This window comes from Lynx canadensis, chromosome B1 (genome assembly GCF_007474595.2).
Source record: "Lynx canadensis isolate LIC74 chromosome B1, mLynCan4.pri.v2, whole genome shotgun sequence".
NCBI classification, from domain to species: domain Eukaryota; kingdom Metazoa; phylum Chordata; class Mammalia; order Carnivora; family Felidae; genus Lynx; species Lynx canadensis.
This window is the reverse complement of record NC_044306.2, coordinates 135,226,814-135,244,070: the sequence shown is the minus strand read 5'-3', so window position 1 is coordinate 135,244,070 and position 17,257 is coordinate 135,226,814. Positions and strand designations below refer to the sequence as shown.

The 17,257-nt window shown below is 40.5% G+C and overlaps 1 protein-coding gene across 4 annotated transcripts in view; it reads left to right on the top strand.

Moving 5' to 3' along the window:
* ARHGAP24 (Rho GTPase activating protein 24) overlaps nt 1-6,715 on the top strand; it is a 511,574-nt gene extending 504,859 nt beyond the window's left edge. For all 4 annotated transcript variants that reach the window (XM_030313510.1, XM_030313513.1, XM_030313512.2 and 1 more), the window contains 2 exons: nt 748-1,825; nt 5,877-6,715. In XM_030313510.1, coding sequence (XP_030169370.1) covers nt 748-1,825; nt 5,877-6,120 — 1,322 coding nt within the window. In that variant the 3' untranslated portion in view covers nt 6,121-6,715. The remainder of the gene's footprint in view (nt 1-747; nt 1,826-5,876) is intronic.
* Nucleotides 6,716-17,257: the final 10,542 nt, after the last annotated feature.

Sequence of the window (17,257 nt, the reverse complement as noted above, 5' to 3'; positions counted from 1 at the left end):
AGAGAGAGAAACAAAGCATAAGAAACTCTTAAAGATAGAGAACAAATTGAGAGTTGATGGAAGGAGGTGGGTAGGAGATGGGCTAGATGCATAGGTATTAAGAAGGCACTTGTTATGTTTAGCACTGGATGTTGCATGTAAGTGATGAATCATTGAATTCTGCTCCTGAAACCAATATTGCATATAGCATGTGAACTTAATAGAATTTAAATAAAAATTTGAAAAGAAAAAAAAAAGAACTTCAGTATCTTGCTACATGAGAAAGACAGACCATGTATCCACCAGAGATCATATAGGGTCCCACTTAGAAATGCTACTAAAATGTCTTGATGGTTTCAGGCAGTTGTCAGATGAGACATCACGCTGACCTCCTCCTAAGGAAGATTTCTCATAATTAAATCTCAAACTTGCAAGAAATTGTGCATAATGATTAAAAGCCTGTTCTTTGATACTAGCTAACTCTGGTTTCAATCCCTGAATCTGCTCCTTAATAGCTTTGTGACCTTGGTCAAGTTACTTAACATTTACAATACAGTGATAATAACTACCTATTCATTGATTTGTTTTAAAATCTGACTAAACTAATGAAAGTAAAGTGCTAGGTACAGTTCATTGCATATACTACTACTAAAAATGTTGAATGTTCAGCACTACTACTAAAAATGTTGAATGTTCATCTGAATGTGGTTCTTTAAGAGTCACTTTCAAATTGGAAAATAAACTGCTGTGTTTTCTATGCAATTCCAGGCACGGTGGTGGTCCAGCAGTTGATGTCAATGATGATTAGCAAACATGATCGCCTCTTCCCCAAAGATGCAGAACTGCAAAGCAAACCCCAAGATGGCACGAGCAATAACAACAATGAAATTCAGAAGAAAGCCACCACGGGCCAGCTACAGAATAAGGAGAACAATAATACCAAGGACAGTCCTGGTAGGCGGTGCTCTTGGGACAAGTCCGAGTCTCCCCAGAGAAGTGGTGTGGATAATGGATCCCCCACAGCTCTACCAGGTAGTAAAACCAACAGCCCAAGGAACAGCGCTCACAAGCTGGATGTCTCTAGAAGCCCCCCTCTTATGGTCAAAAAGAATCCTGCCTTCAATAAGGGCAGTGGGATAGTCACCAATGGGTCCTTCAGCAGCAGTAATGCCGAAGGCCTGGAGAAAACCCAAACCACTCCCAATGGGAGCTTACAGGCCAGAAGGACCTCTTCACTGAAGGGGTCTGGTACCAAAATGGGCACCCACAGTGTACAGAATGGAACAGTGAGAATGGGCATTTTGAACCCCGACATGCTTGGGAACCCCGTGAACGGTCGCAGCATGAGCTGGCTGCCCAATGGCTACGTGACCCTGAGGGATAACAAGCAGAAAGAACAAGCAGGGGAGTCAGGCCAGCACAACAGACTCTCCACCTATGATAACGTCCATCAGCAGTTCTCCATGATGAACCTTGATGACAAACAGAGTGTCGACAGCGCCACCTGGTCCACTTCCTCCTGTGAAATCTCCCTCCCGGAGAATTCCAACTCCTGTCGCTCTTCCACCACCACCTGCCCAGAGCAAGACTTTTACGGGAGTAATTTTGAGGACCCTGTTTTGGATGGGCCCCCACAGGATGACCTCTCCCACCCTGGGGACTATGAAAACAAAAGTGACCGGAGGAGTGTGGGAGGTCGAAGCAGTCGTGCCACCAGCAGCAGCGACAACAGTGAGACGTTTGTGGGCAACAACACCAGCAACCACAGTGCCCTGCACAGTTTAGTGTCCAGCCTGAAACAGGAGATGACCAAACAGAAGATAGAGTATGAGTCCAGGATAAAGAGGTGAGGAAAATCTGGAGCTCCTAACTGCCAGAGAGGGCCCGACAGCCCCCTACTGCAGGACAGGTTCACACAGGGGGTTAAACATGCTGGCTCCAGAGTCACAGACCTGAGTTCAAGTCCAGGCTTCACCATTTGTCAGCTGTGGGATTTGGGGACAGTTTGCTTCATTTCTTTGCGCTTTAGGTTCGTACTGTGAAAAACGTAAATATGAGTAGGTTTTACCTCAAAAGCATGTAAGAAATCATTGAGCCTTGTCCCTGGCACAGAATAGGTGCTCGATGGTGCTATCTTCTGCTAGTAAACGTGTGGGTTTGTGTTAAGGGCTGGAAAGAGAGGGGCGAGGATAAATGGAAAGTAAGGAGCCTGTTTTCACTGATGGAAAGAGGATGAAATGAAGGTGAAGAAAAAGTATCAAAATAAACAGACCTTTCTTTTTCATTCTTTTCATAGTTGAATGCTGAGAGAGTGTCTGCACTCTTCCAGGCTCCACTCTAGGCCCTGAAGATTCAGCAGTGAATAAAATAGGCAAAAACTCAGCCCTCGTGGAACCTGCTTCCATTCTACTACAGAGACAGATCAAGTAGTAGAATAGATCAGATGCTAAGGAGAAGACTAATGCAGGGTAGAGGGTAAAAAGCATTGGTGAGGTGCAAGGTCATGTGCAGGGCCTTACAGGAAGTCAAAGAGGACGCTGTGCAGACATTTGGGGGAAGAGCAAGTGGAAATGCCATGAGATGGGATGGGCAGGGACTCAGAGAGGGCCTTGGAGATCATTTTAAGTCTGGCTTTTTTTTTTTTTTTAAGTTTATTTCTGAGAGACACAGAGAGCAAGGGAGAGGCAGACACAGAGAGAGAATCGCAAACAGACTCTGCACTGTCAGCCCAGAGCCCAATCCAGGGCTCAAACTCACAAACCCTGAGATCATGACCCGAGCCGAAGTCAGACGCTTAACTAACTGAGCCACCCAGGTGCCCCTTAAGTCTGGCTTTTATTCTGAGATTAGAATCCATGGAGATTTTTGAGAAAAACAATGACATGATGTGCATTCATATGGACAAGGGAAATTATGGCCTGAAACAAGGAGCAAAAACTACAATTTATAAGGAAGCACTTACGGTAAAACCTAATTTATATCAGTTTACATCTACTAATAAGATGATCAAGGTAGACGTTTACCTAGCAACTTCTCTAGGGAAGCAATCTAGGCAGGATCAGGGGCGTTTGTCAGATGTTTCCGTGGACTTGAAAGGCAGGGAATACAGACAATGGAGCCCAGGGCTCACAAACAGAACCCTGTGCCAGAAACCAGAATGTCACCACCCCGTGTTTTTACTAGGGTTACGGACATTACAAACTTGATGGTTTTTATGTTCTCCTTTCAGCATAATGTAGGAGATTTAATTCTCAAGTAGGAGAAGACCCAAGGCTCAGTTCAGCATGCAGTTGCCCATCTGTGGTCTCCACCCCAGATTCAGGCTGTGTGACTTGGTGGCCCTCCTCCTGTGTGGGTGTCCTAGGGTCTTCATGGCAGTGAACACCATTCTTTGTCCGGCTTCAATTACTGCTATGCCTCCAAACCCCACATGGCTTCTTCATTACACAGAAAGTCAACTTTAATGTATTTTAATATTTGTTGAATCCATTTGTCAATTTTCAGGCCAAAAGAAATATATTTTCAAGAGCTTTGGTAAAGTAAATATAAACTAAAGCACTACTTATCCATGAAGTTGAAAAATTACTTTCTTAGAAAGTAGTTTTTGTAAACCTTGGTAAGCAGAAACTTGGTTTGAATTTTTCTTTATAATGCCAAGTGGCAGGAGGTTTACATAAGAAGAAAGACTCTCATTTGTGAATGTAGTTTTTGGAACCACTGGCAACCAGAATTCTGAATTTCTGCCAATGCATGATGATAACTTAGCACTTAGCACTGGGAAGCAAGAGATATCACTTCAAACTTGTATTAGCAGAGGAAAAAAAATCATTCTGAATGGCTGCCGATGTACACATTCATTTATGAGAACGTTGGTGACGTATTTATGTTCTGTGATGTATAGTGCATTTCAGAGACTTTGATAAAATGATAAAACTTTCCCATAGAATGCCATCTCAATTTCACTATAGCATTCCTACCTGTCTGACAGCCAGAGGGAGAGGGCCACAGAAAAATGGGGCCGAGGAGCTGCCTCATACCCAAGCCACAGAAATAGAAGAGGTTAACTGTTCTAGGGGCACCTGGGTGGCTCAGTTGGTTAAGCATCTGACTCTTGATTTTGGCTCAGATCATGATCTCACAGTGAGTTGGAGCCCCACGTTGGGTTTTGCACTGACAATGCAGAGCCTGCTTGAGATTCTGTCCCTCTGCCCCTTGCTTGCTCTCTCTCTCTCTCTCTCTCTCTCTCTCTCTCTCTGTGTGTGTCTCAAAAATAAATAAGTAAACATTGAAGAAAAAAGAGGTTAACTATTCTATTTAATTTCTGATCATTCCTGTTCAGAGTCATATTTGTCTCTTTCAATTTCTTTTAAACTACACCCCACCAATATTGAAGTGAAATAGAATTCATAGATAGATGATAGATGGATACTATTTAACTTTGTTATCAATCACTGATACATGCTCTTTAGCTTTTAAACACATGACTTTGATGTTCTTTCCCCACACATTAGTTCCTCACTTTGTTGTATTGTGTTCGGAGAAATTCATTTGTATGATATCAATTATTTGGCCTGGTAAAAACTATTCTTGGGGTGCCTGGTGGCTCAGTCGGTTGGTCATTCAACTTCGGCTCAGGTCATGATCTCACAGTTTGTGGGTTCGAGCCCCATGTTGGACTCTGCACTAACAGCTCAGAGCCTGCTTCAGATTCTGTGTCTCCCTCTCTCTGCCCCTCCCCTGCTTGCATGCTCTCTCTCTCTCTTTCTCAAAAATATAACATTAAAAAATTAAAAAAAAATTTATTATTTTATTATTGGTTTGGGATTCTACCCATGCCTAATAGATCAGGTGTGTTAATCAAGTTGTTCAAATCTTTTACATTTCTTCTAATTTTTATCAGACAGATCTATAATTTCTGAGAAAAAAATCTCCTAATGTTATTGTAGACTTATCAATTTCTCCTTATAAATTTGTTATATTTTATATTGAATAATTTGAGGCTAGACTACTAGGTGAATATAGGTGAATAAAGTTCAGAATTTTTTATATCTCCCTGATGAATCAGTCTTTTTATCATTAATAGTCATCTTCAATTATAATAATGATTTTGCTAAAAATCAATTTTTTCTGGTATTCATATTGTTATGCCACTTTTATTTTGATTAGTTACTTCCTGACATAAGAGACTTAAGCTATCTCTTGATGATATTTTCACTATCATTATTTTTCCTTTAATAGAAAGCAAATATGATGTCCTTTTTCCCCCAGCTTTATCACTTCCCCCCTTTCTTCTAGTAAAGCCAACATTACACGAAATGACTCCAGAAAGCCTTGTGGTTCAGGCTGCCTTCTGCATCTGCCATTCTGTGCAGATATCAGTCTCTGGCTTCTCTGTGCTGACATTCATTCATTCGCAATCAAATGACGACTAAGTGCTTCCAAGAGAGGTCTTGGGGTCTTCTTGCTAAAATGATAGTAAATTGGGGCACCTGGGTGGCTCAGTTGGTTAAGAGTCTGACTTAGGCTCAAGTTATGATCTCACGACTCATGAATTCAAGCTCCACATCAGGCTCTGTGCTGACAGCTGGAGCCTGGAGCCTGCTTTGGATTCTGTGTCTCCCTCTCTCTCTGCCCCTCCCCCCAACACTTCTCTTTCTCAAAAAAAAAAAAAATTGTAATTATTTTTAAATGATAATAAATCATCCTAGCAGAATGAATGAATGAATGAATGAAACTAACACCTTTTAAATCATTGGACCTAGCCTCACTGATTTGAAAGCGCCCATTACAATTTCCTAAGCATTGCAGAGACAGAGTTCAGATAATATTTGTATCCCTGTCACATTTCAAGTGAATAAAATTGCTTTGTCTTGTATCCCCTCCCCCATCCTATCTAGCTTAGAACAGCGAAACTTGACTTTGGAAACAGAAATGATGAGCCTCCATGATGAACTGGATCAAGAAAGGAAAAAGTTCACAATGATAGAAATCAAAATGCGAAATGCAGAGCGAGCAAAAGAAGATGCAGAGAAAAGAAACGACATGCTTCAGAAAGAAATGGAGCAGTTTTTTTCCACTTTTGGGGAGCTGACAGTGGAACCCAGGAGAACCGAGAGAGGAAACACGATATGGATCCAGTGAGCCCACTTTCTCCCGCTGTCTCCAATGGATCTGGGAAGGGCTCCGTGGTTCTGGTGGGAACATTCTACGGGATCAGGTGGCTGGTTCCTTGCTGTACAGTGCTCTAACTGGTGAAGGAATATCACTTACAGACATTACCCATCCATATCTGCAATGTGTACCAAAGTTCTATCATGCCCCATAATGCTACTGTCAAGTGTTACAACTGGATTTGTGTATAGAGAGTAGTTTTTAAAAAGTAAACTAAAAATGAGAAGCATATCTCAAGAATTATTTTATTGCAAGTCTTGTATTTAAAATGTTAAATCAATATGTCGTTGCAATTTAGCTTGCTTTCAAGCTTCACCCCTTGCACTTAACATGAGCTATTTTCGGCATTGTGTTCTCATCAGCTTATTTTATAGATCAATATTTTTATTTCCCCTCTTGCTGAGGAAATGAAGATGAGCAGATATATAAATATATATAAATATATATCAGATGAGTTATTAAAATCAAAAGAATACTTTGTGGCTGTGCTGTTTGTGCCAATAGACCTCGCCATGACCAAAAAGAGAAATGTAATGGTTTTATAAAATACAATAGAATCACCAGACACCTTTGATTTGCTCTTGAAATTCTTCCCTCGACACTGCTCAGTTTTCTTTTGAGGTATCCTGACACAGAAAATTTTGGATTTTGTAAAATAGTCCCCTTCTCAAGGCCTATTGTCTACCTGGCCAGTTCCACAGATGCATGTCTCCTGTGCAGACTGCATTTTTAGGGGGGGAAATGGTACAAGCACTTAATGAGTCATGTCATGAATTACTCTGACTTTCTGGACTGAGTCTCTGTAACTGCTAGATGGTTTCCAAAAAAGCTCTTCCCACTGTTTGGAGATTGGGAAACAATGCTTGCTGCACTGTGCCACAGGAACACTTCTTGTCCACTCAGACTTTTCCTTCATCCTCCAGAAAGCACTTTGCAATGCAGGCAGTGTGATGGTGTGACCGTGACCCCTCAGTTAAGAGTATGTGCCGTACAGTGACACTTTTCTCTAGCTCAGGCCCACTGTTCTGTTGTCACCTGGGATTCTGTCCACAGGACTTCTGGCAGAGGCAGTGCCACAAGAGCAGGGTATGGAGTGGATAGACCCGAAGGAGAAAGAGACACATTTGGAAGAAGCAAACTATTTTGTTTCTAATTTTTACAATATTGTTCTTCCCTCTTGAAAACATATTTGTTCACAAGAATCTTAAGACGTGGATGCTTAAAGGTCCAGTTCAGACAAATTTATGAACATCAGTAATGGTGACCTTCTAGAGAAGCCCAGCGCTCTCTGGACCTAGAGTTTGGGGAGAACAACTCTTCACATTCCAATAAGGCAATGATTTTGAGAAGTCAGGCAAATATCTCTCACACTAGAACAAAAAGTCACAAAAGGCATCATTGCAAATAAAGACTGCTTGAGTTTATAGGACTGAGTTTTTAGAAGGTTCTATGTCTGTATGTACTTATTTATTTTCAAATGGGGAGTAGTCTTTACACCGTCTATCCTTGTCACCATCCACCTTCCACCAACATACTTATGTGAGCCCTCGGTTTTAACCTCTCTCTGTATAATGATACCTTCTTTACCTTTAGTTTCCTGTTCTCCTTTCAATTCTTTATTTAACCAGATATTTCCACCTGTATGTTCTGTAAGAAAGTCAAATTCGCAATGTACAATGTTGATCTCAATCAGTCTCTCTATACACATTTCATCTCTTCCCGGTCCCTGTCCTAGTGAATGAAAACCTTGGACTCATCCAGTGAGTCAAAAGATGCAATAGTAAAAATCAAAAGATCATGTAGTCAAATCGCCTGCATTCAAGTTTTCCATAATTTGCTAGCTGATACTGAGACTTCTAGGTGTTACTTTTTTCCATATAGACTGGGAATGATAAAGATACTCCTCTCATGGACTTATTATGTGGTTTCAAAGATGTAGATTGTTAAAGCTAAGCACAGCACCTCGTGGACAGAAAGGATGCCATGAATGTTAATTCTTATTGTTCTCTTTCCTCTTCTTCACCCTTAAATTCACTCACCAAGTACTATCTATTCCACTCATCCTTACCTTTTAAATCTACTCTCTTTGACCAGTTCCTCCTCATCTCTGGTGAAAGCATCTCCCCTTTTGCAGGCTGTCCCCTCTAGGCCACCCATCTGACTCTGTCATAGCTTTGCTACTATCATGTAAAGACTCTCACTTGCCCACAGGATACGCCCTTCACATGGTGCGTTAAAGTTGTGACCTGCAGTTTTATTTTCCTTTCCTCCCACATCCCCAACCCCTGCCATGCCATTTCATGCCTCTGGAACTTTCTACCATCTTTTACCACATCCATCTGGACTACCTTCCTTCTACCTGGCACAATCTTTTTTCTTTTTTTAGAGAGAGCCAAATCAAATGTCAGATCCCCTTCTAGGATCTCAACGCCAAATTATCTGACACTCCCACTTTGTGTATATCTCTTTCAGTATTGTCCATGTCTGATTATTATCTTCACCAAATAAGAAACGTTTTAGGAAGCAGCATGCTGGAATGGAAATAGCAGGAAATGGAGAGCCAAACAGACCTAGATATGCATCTCAACATTCCTTAGGCAAGATGCACAGCAATGACAAATTACTGAACCTTTCTGAGCCTCAGTTTTTTCATCTGTAAAGTGGAGATAACTTCTACAAAGTAGGGATGTTGTAGTACTTAAAAGTGATATGTAATGTGACTGTCCGAGTGCCTGCCACTTAGCTCTATTAATAGCTCTATTAATAAATGGAGCCTCCTAACCTAAGAGAGTAGAATTTTATCTTATTGTTCTTAAATCCCTCTGTCTCTACCCTTTATGCCATACAGTACCAGCATAGAGAATTTTCTGGCCTTTGGCCTATGAGGGGTGCTGTTATTAATTTTAATTATTGATCTCAGTGATGATGACCTTCAATCAATGGATACTATGAGTAGCTTGTCCATCTGAGTTTCCATTAGTTCTTCTATTCGGCTAAATGCCTAGAAAGTATTAAATGCAAATTGACATAAAAATGAATTGGAAATAAGTAGGTAGTATAAAGAGTTCATTTGCTACATCCTGTATAGACTTCTTTAAAACTGTTTAGGTAACTATAATGATTCTTCAATTATGAGCTCAGGAGAAAGGATTTGCTTCCAAGTGTTGAGTCTACAATGTTGGCTTCACTAGCCAAACCATATGGCTGGGTGTCCTTCAGAGAACATTTAAAATAGAATTGTGTGTGATAGTAGGCCAACTGAAGTCTATACTTTTTTATGTAGCTTCTATGTGTAATTTTACGATGAAATGGCTAAAAACTTCAAGGGAAACTTAATAAGGTCACTCCTATTTATTTTTGTTTCTTAAAAAGCTGTGCCTTCCTTTAAAAAATGAGGTCATTTCCAGGTAAGATACTTTAAAATCATTGATATAATTATCTCACCTTGGAAACTGAGGATAATTTAAAGATGGTGCTGCTGGCCACAGACCTCAGTGTTTCTCACATTGGAGAGCTGCATCCTGCTTGGAGTCGCATCACAGAAAATGATACCTATGAGCTTTTGGAATCAGAGACCTGGATTCAAATCTCAGTTCTGCCACTTCGTAGCTATCAGAATTTAAGAAAAGTTACACGATGTTCACTAGCCTCGATTTGTTTTTCTGTAAAGTAGGATAATACCAGTGCCTGTTCCTCATTTTTTTGTTTGTTTTTTTGAGAAATGAAAAATGAAGTGACTCGCACAGTATATGTTCTAAATGCTCAACAAATGGCAGCTGTCAGCCCTCAGATTACTTCATTGAAAGGGTGTTCCAACTTCTAGAATATAGAGTTCTGGACTCAAGAATATGGCCAGCATGCTCGCCAGCAGAGGGTATAATGATGTCCTTGTCCCAGGGACCCTAATTCTACCTCTGCCCAGATAAACTGCCAGAGATTTGATGGCAAGGAAGAGGCAAGCCAAGTCATCCTTTCTACTTGAGATAGTACAATTACATCCATGATCTGAGAATACTGTCTAAAGAACTACCTGTAACTGTCCTGCATCAACTCTGTGTGGACGCTGAAGAAAACTTCAGTATTAAAAGTACTGGGCAAAATATAATGGAAATATAAGAATATGACCAGTAAATGTGTCTAGACTCACATCAGCAGCACTATTAGTGAATATTTATTGAACATGTCTACATGCTACACCAGCATTAGACTAGGTGCCTGGGACATCTATTTATAAATAATTACCACAGAAGGTGATGTACTTATGTACATCAGGTCACAAAATGAGGCTGGGAAAGGCGCTGTAGAGCCATGACTATGATGTAATTCTTAATGGGTAAGTAGGAAGTTATCAGACAGGATAGCAGTTTGGCCAGGGGCTTCCCCAGTCCACAGAAAAATATGTGCAGAAGTGCCTTCAGTGAAGACCTTAGGGAGCCTTTCCAGTGATATTAAAATGACCTACCAAGTGTTCCCCATCAGAGTGGCATTGTGCATAACAATTCACCCACACACCGCCAGGAGATCTGAAAACGCTTAGGACCCATGTGGCTTCCACTCTTTTATTCAAATGAAATGGCCAGACCTGGACACATTTTGCCTTGTTTGAACTCACAAACCACCGAAAAAGAGTGCTGGAATTGTGGCTCCCAATGGCCTGTTTCGTTATTCTCTTTATGGTCTTCTTAATTGCACAAGTGGGGAATGAGTTGACTGCCCGGCTTGAGGGCTCCTTGCTGCAAAGTGACATGAAAAACTAACAGCTCCCCAAGCAGCTGAAATCTACAGAACCTACTGTAGATCTTTGAGTAGAAAGTTTAGCAGGAGAAAAGTGTTTTTTTTTAATGAGCCATTTGTGGCTCAGGTCCTGGCCTGAATGACACTCTTTATTTATGGACTATGTGTAGCTGCTACTTTTCTAGCCCCTGTAGGGCTAAGCCCAGTTAAGACCAGCCCATATCGGGGGAGTTACCTTTCTTAAGTGGAAAGTACGGATTTGTTCGAATAAGGAGTTAAATTGGCCCCCAGCATACTACCAGTTTTTGTAAAAGCACCATGCCCATCCCATCCCTCTCCTCCCCACACACCCATTCCCTGCCTCCTTGGGATTCATTAGAAGCAATTACTGCCACACTGAAGCAAGCCCTAGGGTTGTGCCAAGTTGCTCTCATCCTTGACCACCTATTACCGAAATTGCCCAAACCCCATGTCATTTGCCTTCGATATTATGCTTAGTCTCATATTGTTCAGTATATCCCCTCATTTGCTTCAAACTCTGATTCCCTCCCTACTCCTCAAACTTTTCCATTATACATTCTAGAATCTTACAACTGCCAACATCCTCCCCTAAATCTCATCTGAAACATGGTTACCTCCTGAAGACACCACTTCTTGCAACCCTCCCAAGAATGGCTGTTTTCCCTTTCCACAACCTGCATGTCATCAACCTGAAGGAGAGCTAGGTCTTGCTTTGCTCTCTGATGCTACTTCCACACCTAATATCCTCCCACCTCCCTAATAACCTCTGTGGACTACATGTCACATGCCCGAATGTTTTAGCACCTATTCAACTGTTTCTTGTTGTTTTTTTTCCCCCAAAGCCACTACTCATATGCCACCCACCAATGTGGCCACTCAGCTCTTTTTCACTTCTGAAAACCTTGATCTCTCTCTGCCCCAAACATCCACCATCCACGTCCACAGTTTCCCTTTTACTGTGCCATTACCAGTAACTGCACCATCACCAAAACTTCCATGTTAAGCACTCACAGTCTCATCATCACCTATGCCCTTCCTAGATCACTCCCTTAACACCACCACTCCAACTCTTAAATACTCCCAAATCGTTGATCAGCCATTGACTTTGCTAAGTTTTCACTGGCTGTCATCTTCTCATACCATTGCTTCTTCCCTCCTTGAAGTTTTCCATGCTCATCTTCTGTGGTTCTGTGGTTCTGTGGTTCCTCATCATAATTCTCTTTTCCTCATTCTTAAATCCCTTCATGTCCTTTTCTACCATTGTACTCATCTGGGAAGGAAAAACACCTAACCCAACTCTGGCCAAATCCAATTCTTGCTTATTCCTAACCCGCACCTAAGAAACTAAATATGGTTGAAGAGCAATAGACCACCATGTTGACTTGCCTCACCTTATATGTATAATAAATATGGTTCACATGGCTCTCATCACTGCCTAGTAACTTAACTTCACTCTTCTCAAGGTCTGTTTCAGATTTCTCAAACCACCATAAGCTCTTCCCCTCCTCATTCTCAGATAGTAACATTACTTATATAACCTTACAGATAACCTGTTTGTTTTTAATGTTTATTTATTTTGAGAGGGGGGGTGGGAAGGAGGGACAGAGAGAGGGGGACAGGAGGTACCGAGAGAGGGGGTGAGAGAGAATCCCAAGCAGGCTCCACACTCAGTGCAGAGCCCAATGCAGAACTCAATCTCACCATGCTGAGATCATGACCTGAGCCAAAATCAAGTCAGATACTTAACTGACTGAGCCACTCAACTATCTTCATGCAACCTATAGACACCCCCTTACCTCTTGCTACAATGACTGGGCCACCTGCTCCAACCAAGCCAACTTCTCCTCTCGTATGCATCCCTCTGGGCTTTTCAAGCACATCACTCCTTCAAATACTCTTTCTCTCATTTGCTCTTTATATATTAGTCTCATCGACATATACCCATGCTATAAAAACTTCTTTGAAAAATTCTCTCATCTCATATTTATGTCTAATTTCTGCATAATTCTTCTGCTTCACTTTCTAGAAAAAAATATTGAATTTTCTCTATTTATAATTCTTCACTTTCCACATTCTCTTAAACCCACTGGAGTCAGGTTTTCTTAATACTGTTGAGAACATGCTCTAGTAAAGGTCAGCAATGACCTCACAAAATCAAGTCCACTTGTGAATCTTCAGCCCCCATCTTATTCAGGCACTCAGCAGCATTGCCCCAGTTTGTTCTTCCCTCATTTTTTAAACACCTTTATTTAACTTCCAGGATAACACTTTCCTGGTTTTTACATCACTGGATATTCCTTAGGATACACAACTGTTTATTGACTTCTATATGTTGGAGCAAGAGATGCCCTCATCCTTGGACTTCTTTATCTACACTCAGTTTCTTGGTGGTCGATACAGTTTTGTGGCTTTAAATAATATGTAAAAGCTGATTATGCTCAGATTAAAAAAATTTTTAATGTTTATTTATTTTTGAGAGAGAGAGAGAGAGAGAGAGAGAGTAAGCAGGGGAGGGGCAGAGAGAGAGGGAGACACAGAATCTGAAGCAGGGTCCAGGCTCTGAGCTGTCAGCACAGAGCCCAACATGGGGTTTGAACTCATGAACCATGAGATCATGACCTGAGCTGAAGCCGGACGCTTAGCCAACTGAGCCACCCAGGCACCCTCGATTATGCTCAGATTTATGTTTCAGCTGAACCTCTTCCCTTACTTTAGCCTTGTAGATACTCCTGCTACTTCACTAGGATAGCTAATAAATATCTCCAACTGACATTTCCAAAACAAGTTATGATTTTCTTACCAGATATGCTCCTAACTCATTATCTACCATTTCAATCAACAACATCATAATTTACTTCATGATTTAGATTTTTAAAAAGTCTGCCTTTTTTAAAAAATCCTGATCCATTTCTTTCATATCACATATCAGCCTATCAGCAAATTTTGTCAATTCTGCCTTTATGATATATCCTTAGTTATTTCCTGAATCAACCCCTTCTCTGTCCCTCCCTTTCTCTAGTCTAAGGCCCATCATGTCTTTTTTGTACCTACAAAAGCCTCTTTGTTTCCATTCTTATCTTTCTTCTCAAACTCCTCTCCCTACTCAGCAGCCAGAGAGATCCTTTAAAAAAAAAAGAAAATTTAGATTATATCATTTCCCTGCTCAAATCTATCCATCAATTTCCTATATTTAGAATAAAGCCCCAAGATCTTGCCATGCTCTGACCCCTGCCTACCTCTTCAGTTTCACTTACGATCACACCTTCTTTTGTACATTCTGCTTCATGCATAAGCCTTTTTGTCATCCCTTATACACGTAAACAAGCTCTTATTCCAAGGCCTTTGCACTTGTTTTTGTGTCAGATACTAATATGCCCCACACTCCCACCTTCTTTGGGTCTCTGCTCAAATATCACCTTTTTGGAGAGGCCTTCCTTGACCATCTCATCTAAATAGCATCTTTTACTATGTATTATCCTTTTATTTAAAAATATTTATTTATTTTTGAGACAGAGAGTGAGCAAGCATGAGTGGGGGAGGGGCAAAGAGAGAGGAACACAGAGAATCCCAAGCAGGCTCTGCACTGTCAGCCTAGAGCCCAACATGGGGCTCAAACTGTGAGATCATGACTGTGAGATCATGACTTGAGCCAAAATCAAGAGTCAGATGCTCAACTGACTGAGCCACCCAGGTGCCCCATCATACCTTGTCCTTTTAACCTTCTTCGGTTTCTTAATGCTTTCTACTACCTTATCCCCCCATTAGCATGTAGACTACATGAAGGCAGGAAGATTGCTCAAATGCAGCACAACTGTGTGCGCCAAGAACATTCTTTGGGAGACTGAAGTGCTCAATCAATATCTGTGACACAAATCAGTGAACGTTCAGAGCTCAATGTTAAATTTCTGGTTTAGATATTCAGGGATGTTCTGAGTTGGAATTTTTAACAGGAAATTGTGACAAAATTCTCTCATAAGTCATTTTAGGGCTCCAGTCATTATCCACTGACTGAACAAATCTCAGAGATTTGGCTTCATATGATACTATGGCTGCAGAGAGACTCCAGTATCTGTTGTGATGTCATTTGCTGATTTGGAGATTTGGGGGCCAGAAATGAGTTTCAAGCTCAGCCTCCTAGATTACTTGCCCTTAGAAGAAACTGTATCAAAATAAACCTCATGTGATGCAGAAAAAAACATCATGCTGCTTTTTGGTTTTGTTTGTTCGTTTTTTAGCTTCTGAAACTTTTATCTATATTTTTCAAGATACCAACATCATAAGTCATAGATAAGGTCTCAGGATGTCATCACATTTCTCCCTTTTTCCAGAGACTGACATTTGTTTAAAACACCAAAAGATAGCAGTCTGCCTTTCAATTAAAGGAACAGAAGTGCAGATATACGTATTTGCTCACTGAGCACAGGTATACTTGTATTTTTATCTCCATGTATTTTTCAAAAATGTGTTGTAAAAATGGTTTCATCTCCTGTAATTTCATGGAAAGTATCCAAAATTCTCTTTTGCTGATTTATTTAGACACAATGATGACATTGAAAGAAGCAGATTTCTTGTTTCATTGCTTTAAGGGAATGAGACAAATGGGCTCATTCAAGTCACACCACTAATTTCAACACATTGCTGTTTTAAAAGAAAGTAAACAAATGAGATAAAAATAGTTTGCTTTGATCACTGATTTTTACATTGAAAGATGTATTTATTCTGAAATTGTGAGGATAAAGACTATGCCGTATTTGTCTCCTACCTAGGACACATAGATGTTCCATAAGTGTTTTTGGAGTGAATGAAAGTACTACTCGAAACTTTAGCTCCGAAATTAAAATAGATATTCAGAGCTGTTTTCTTAGAGCTTAACTGGCACCAAATCCAAGTGTGCAATGTATTAATATTAAGGAAGAAGCAATAGCTTTTGAAAGCCTTACTTTTATAAAAGAAATACTTCAATATTTCTAGTTCCCTTAGTCCATCTAAAATGTTATTTGGGTCAGGGGCACCTGGGTGACTCGGTTGAGTGCCTGACTTCGGCTCAGGTCATGATCTCTGAGTTCATGAGTTCAAGCCCCATGTCAGGCTCTGTGCTGACAGTTCAGAGCCTGGAGCCTGCTTGGATTCTGTGTCTCCCTCTCTCTCTACCCCTACCCCGCTCATGTTCTGTCTCTCTCTCTCTCTCTGTGTCTCTCAAAAATGAATAAACGTTAAAAAAAATTTTAATATTATTTGGGTCATAAAAATTGATTTTGTGCATAATCGTTCATAGAAATATTTTCACCAATGTGAATGGAGAAGAACCAATTATGTGTGAGACACTTTTCTAGGCAAAGTATGGAACATTTTTAAGATGAGTGACATTTTGCACCTGCTTTTGAGTTGAAAACAGTCTAGACTGCTGGGTAAACAGAAAGATTTCAGACAAAATCCAGGGAAGGTCAGTGACAAGGAGGTGAAGTCACCCACTCCATGGAGTGATATTTGATCCTTTGAAATTACATTTCAGACTTATTTTATGTTGGCTTTTACACCAGAATAAGCATGACTTTTAAGCAAGAAATATGTGACATAAAAAGGGTGGGAAGTCCCAAACGGGCATTTGAATCTTGTTTGTGTATATGTCATCACGTTTTATGTGTTTGAGAAGTGTCCATTTCCACAGCTTGATTTCAGTAACTAACACAGAACACACTTCTGTAAAAGGTTGAGCAGATGGAATTCAGTCTGGAGCTGAGAGAAATAACTTGTCCCGTGCAGTGGTCCCCGACATAATGTGAACTGAGATAGTGGGATTTTCATTGTGCTTCGCTAATTGCGAATGTCTTCCAGGCATGCCTTTCAAACCCTTGGGGGAAAGGCATGCTGCAGGTATGAATCACCATCCTGATGAACTAGTAATACTGAAAACCACTACCTTGTGTAAAACCCAGCGCAGTTATTGAGCAAACAGAACCATCTTTCTAGGTCATTACATAAATAGCTTCAAAACAGATGATTTTCAAGAGTCCTTTCTTCTCGATGCAAAACAGGTCAAATTACCCAAATATTTGGTAACTTTTTATGGTACCTAGTTTGCACCAATAACTTCTGACCCTTTCTCTCCATGAGCAATCTACTGGAATGCAATTTCCCTCCTTAATATTGCAGGGATTTTCAGGTACCTATACGTCACCATTTTAAAACTTACTTTTATATTAAGAGGGTAAAGATTTGTGGTTTAAAAATGAAATAGAAGCTATGCCAGAGGTGCAAAAGGCATTTGGCATGTGTTTTCCTTATAAATAAAAGGATAAATTGTGCCAACCCCAAAAAATAAATATGTTTATCTTCCAGGTTTTCTAATAGT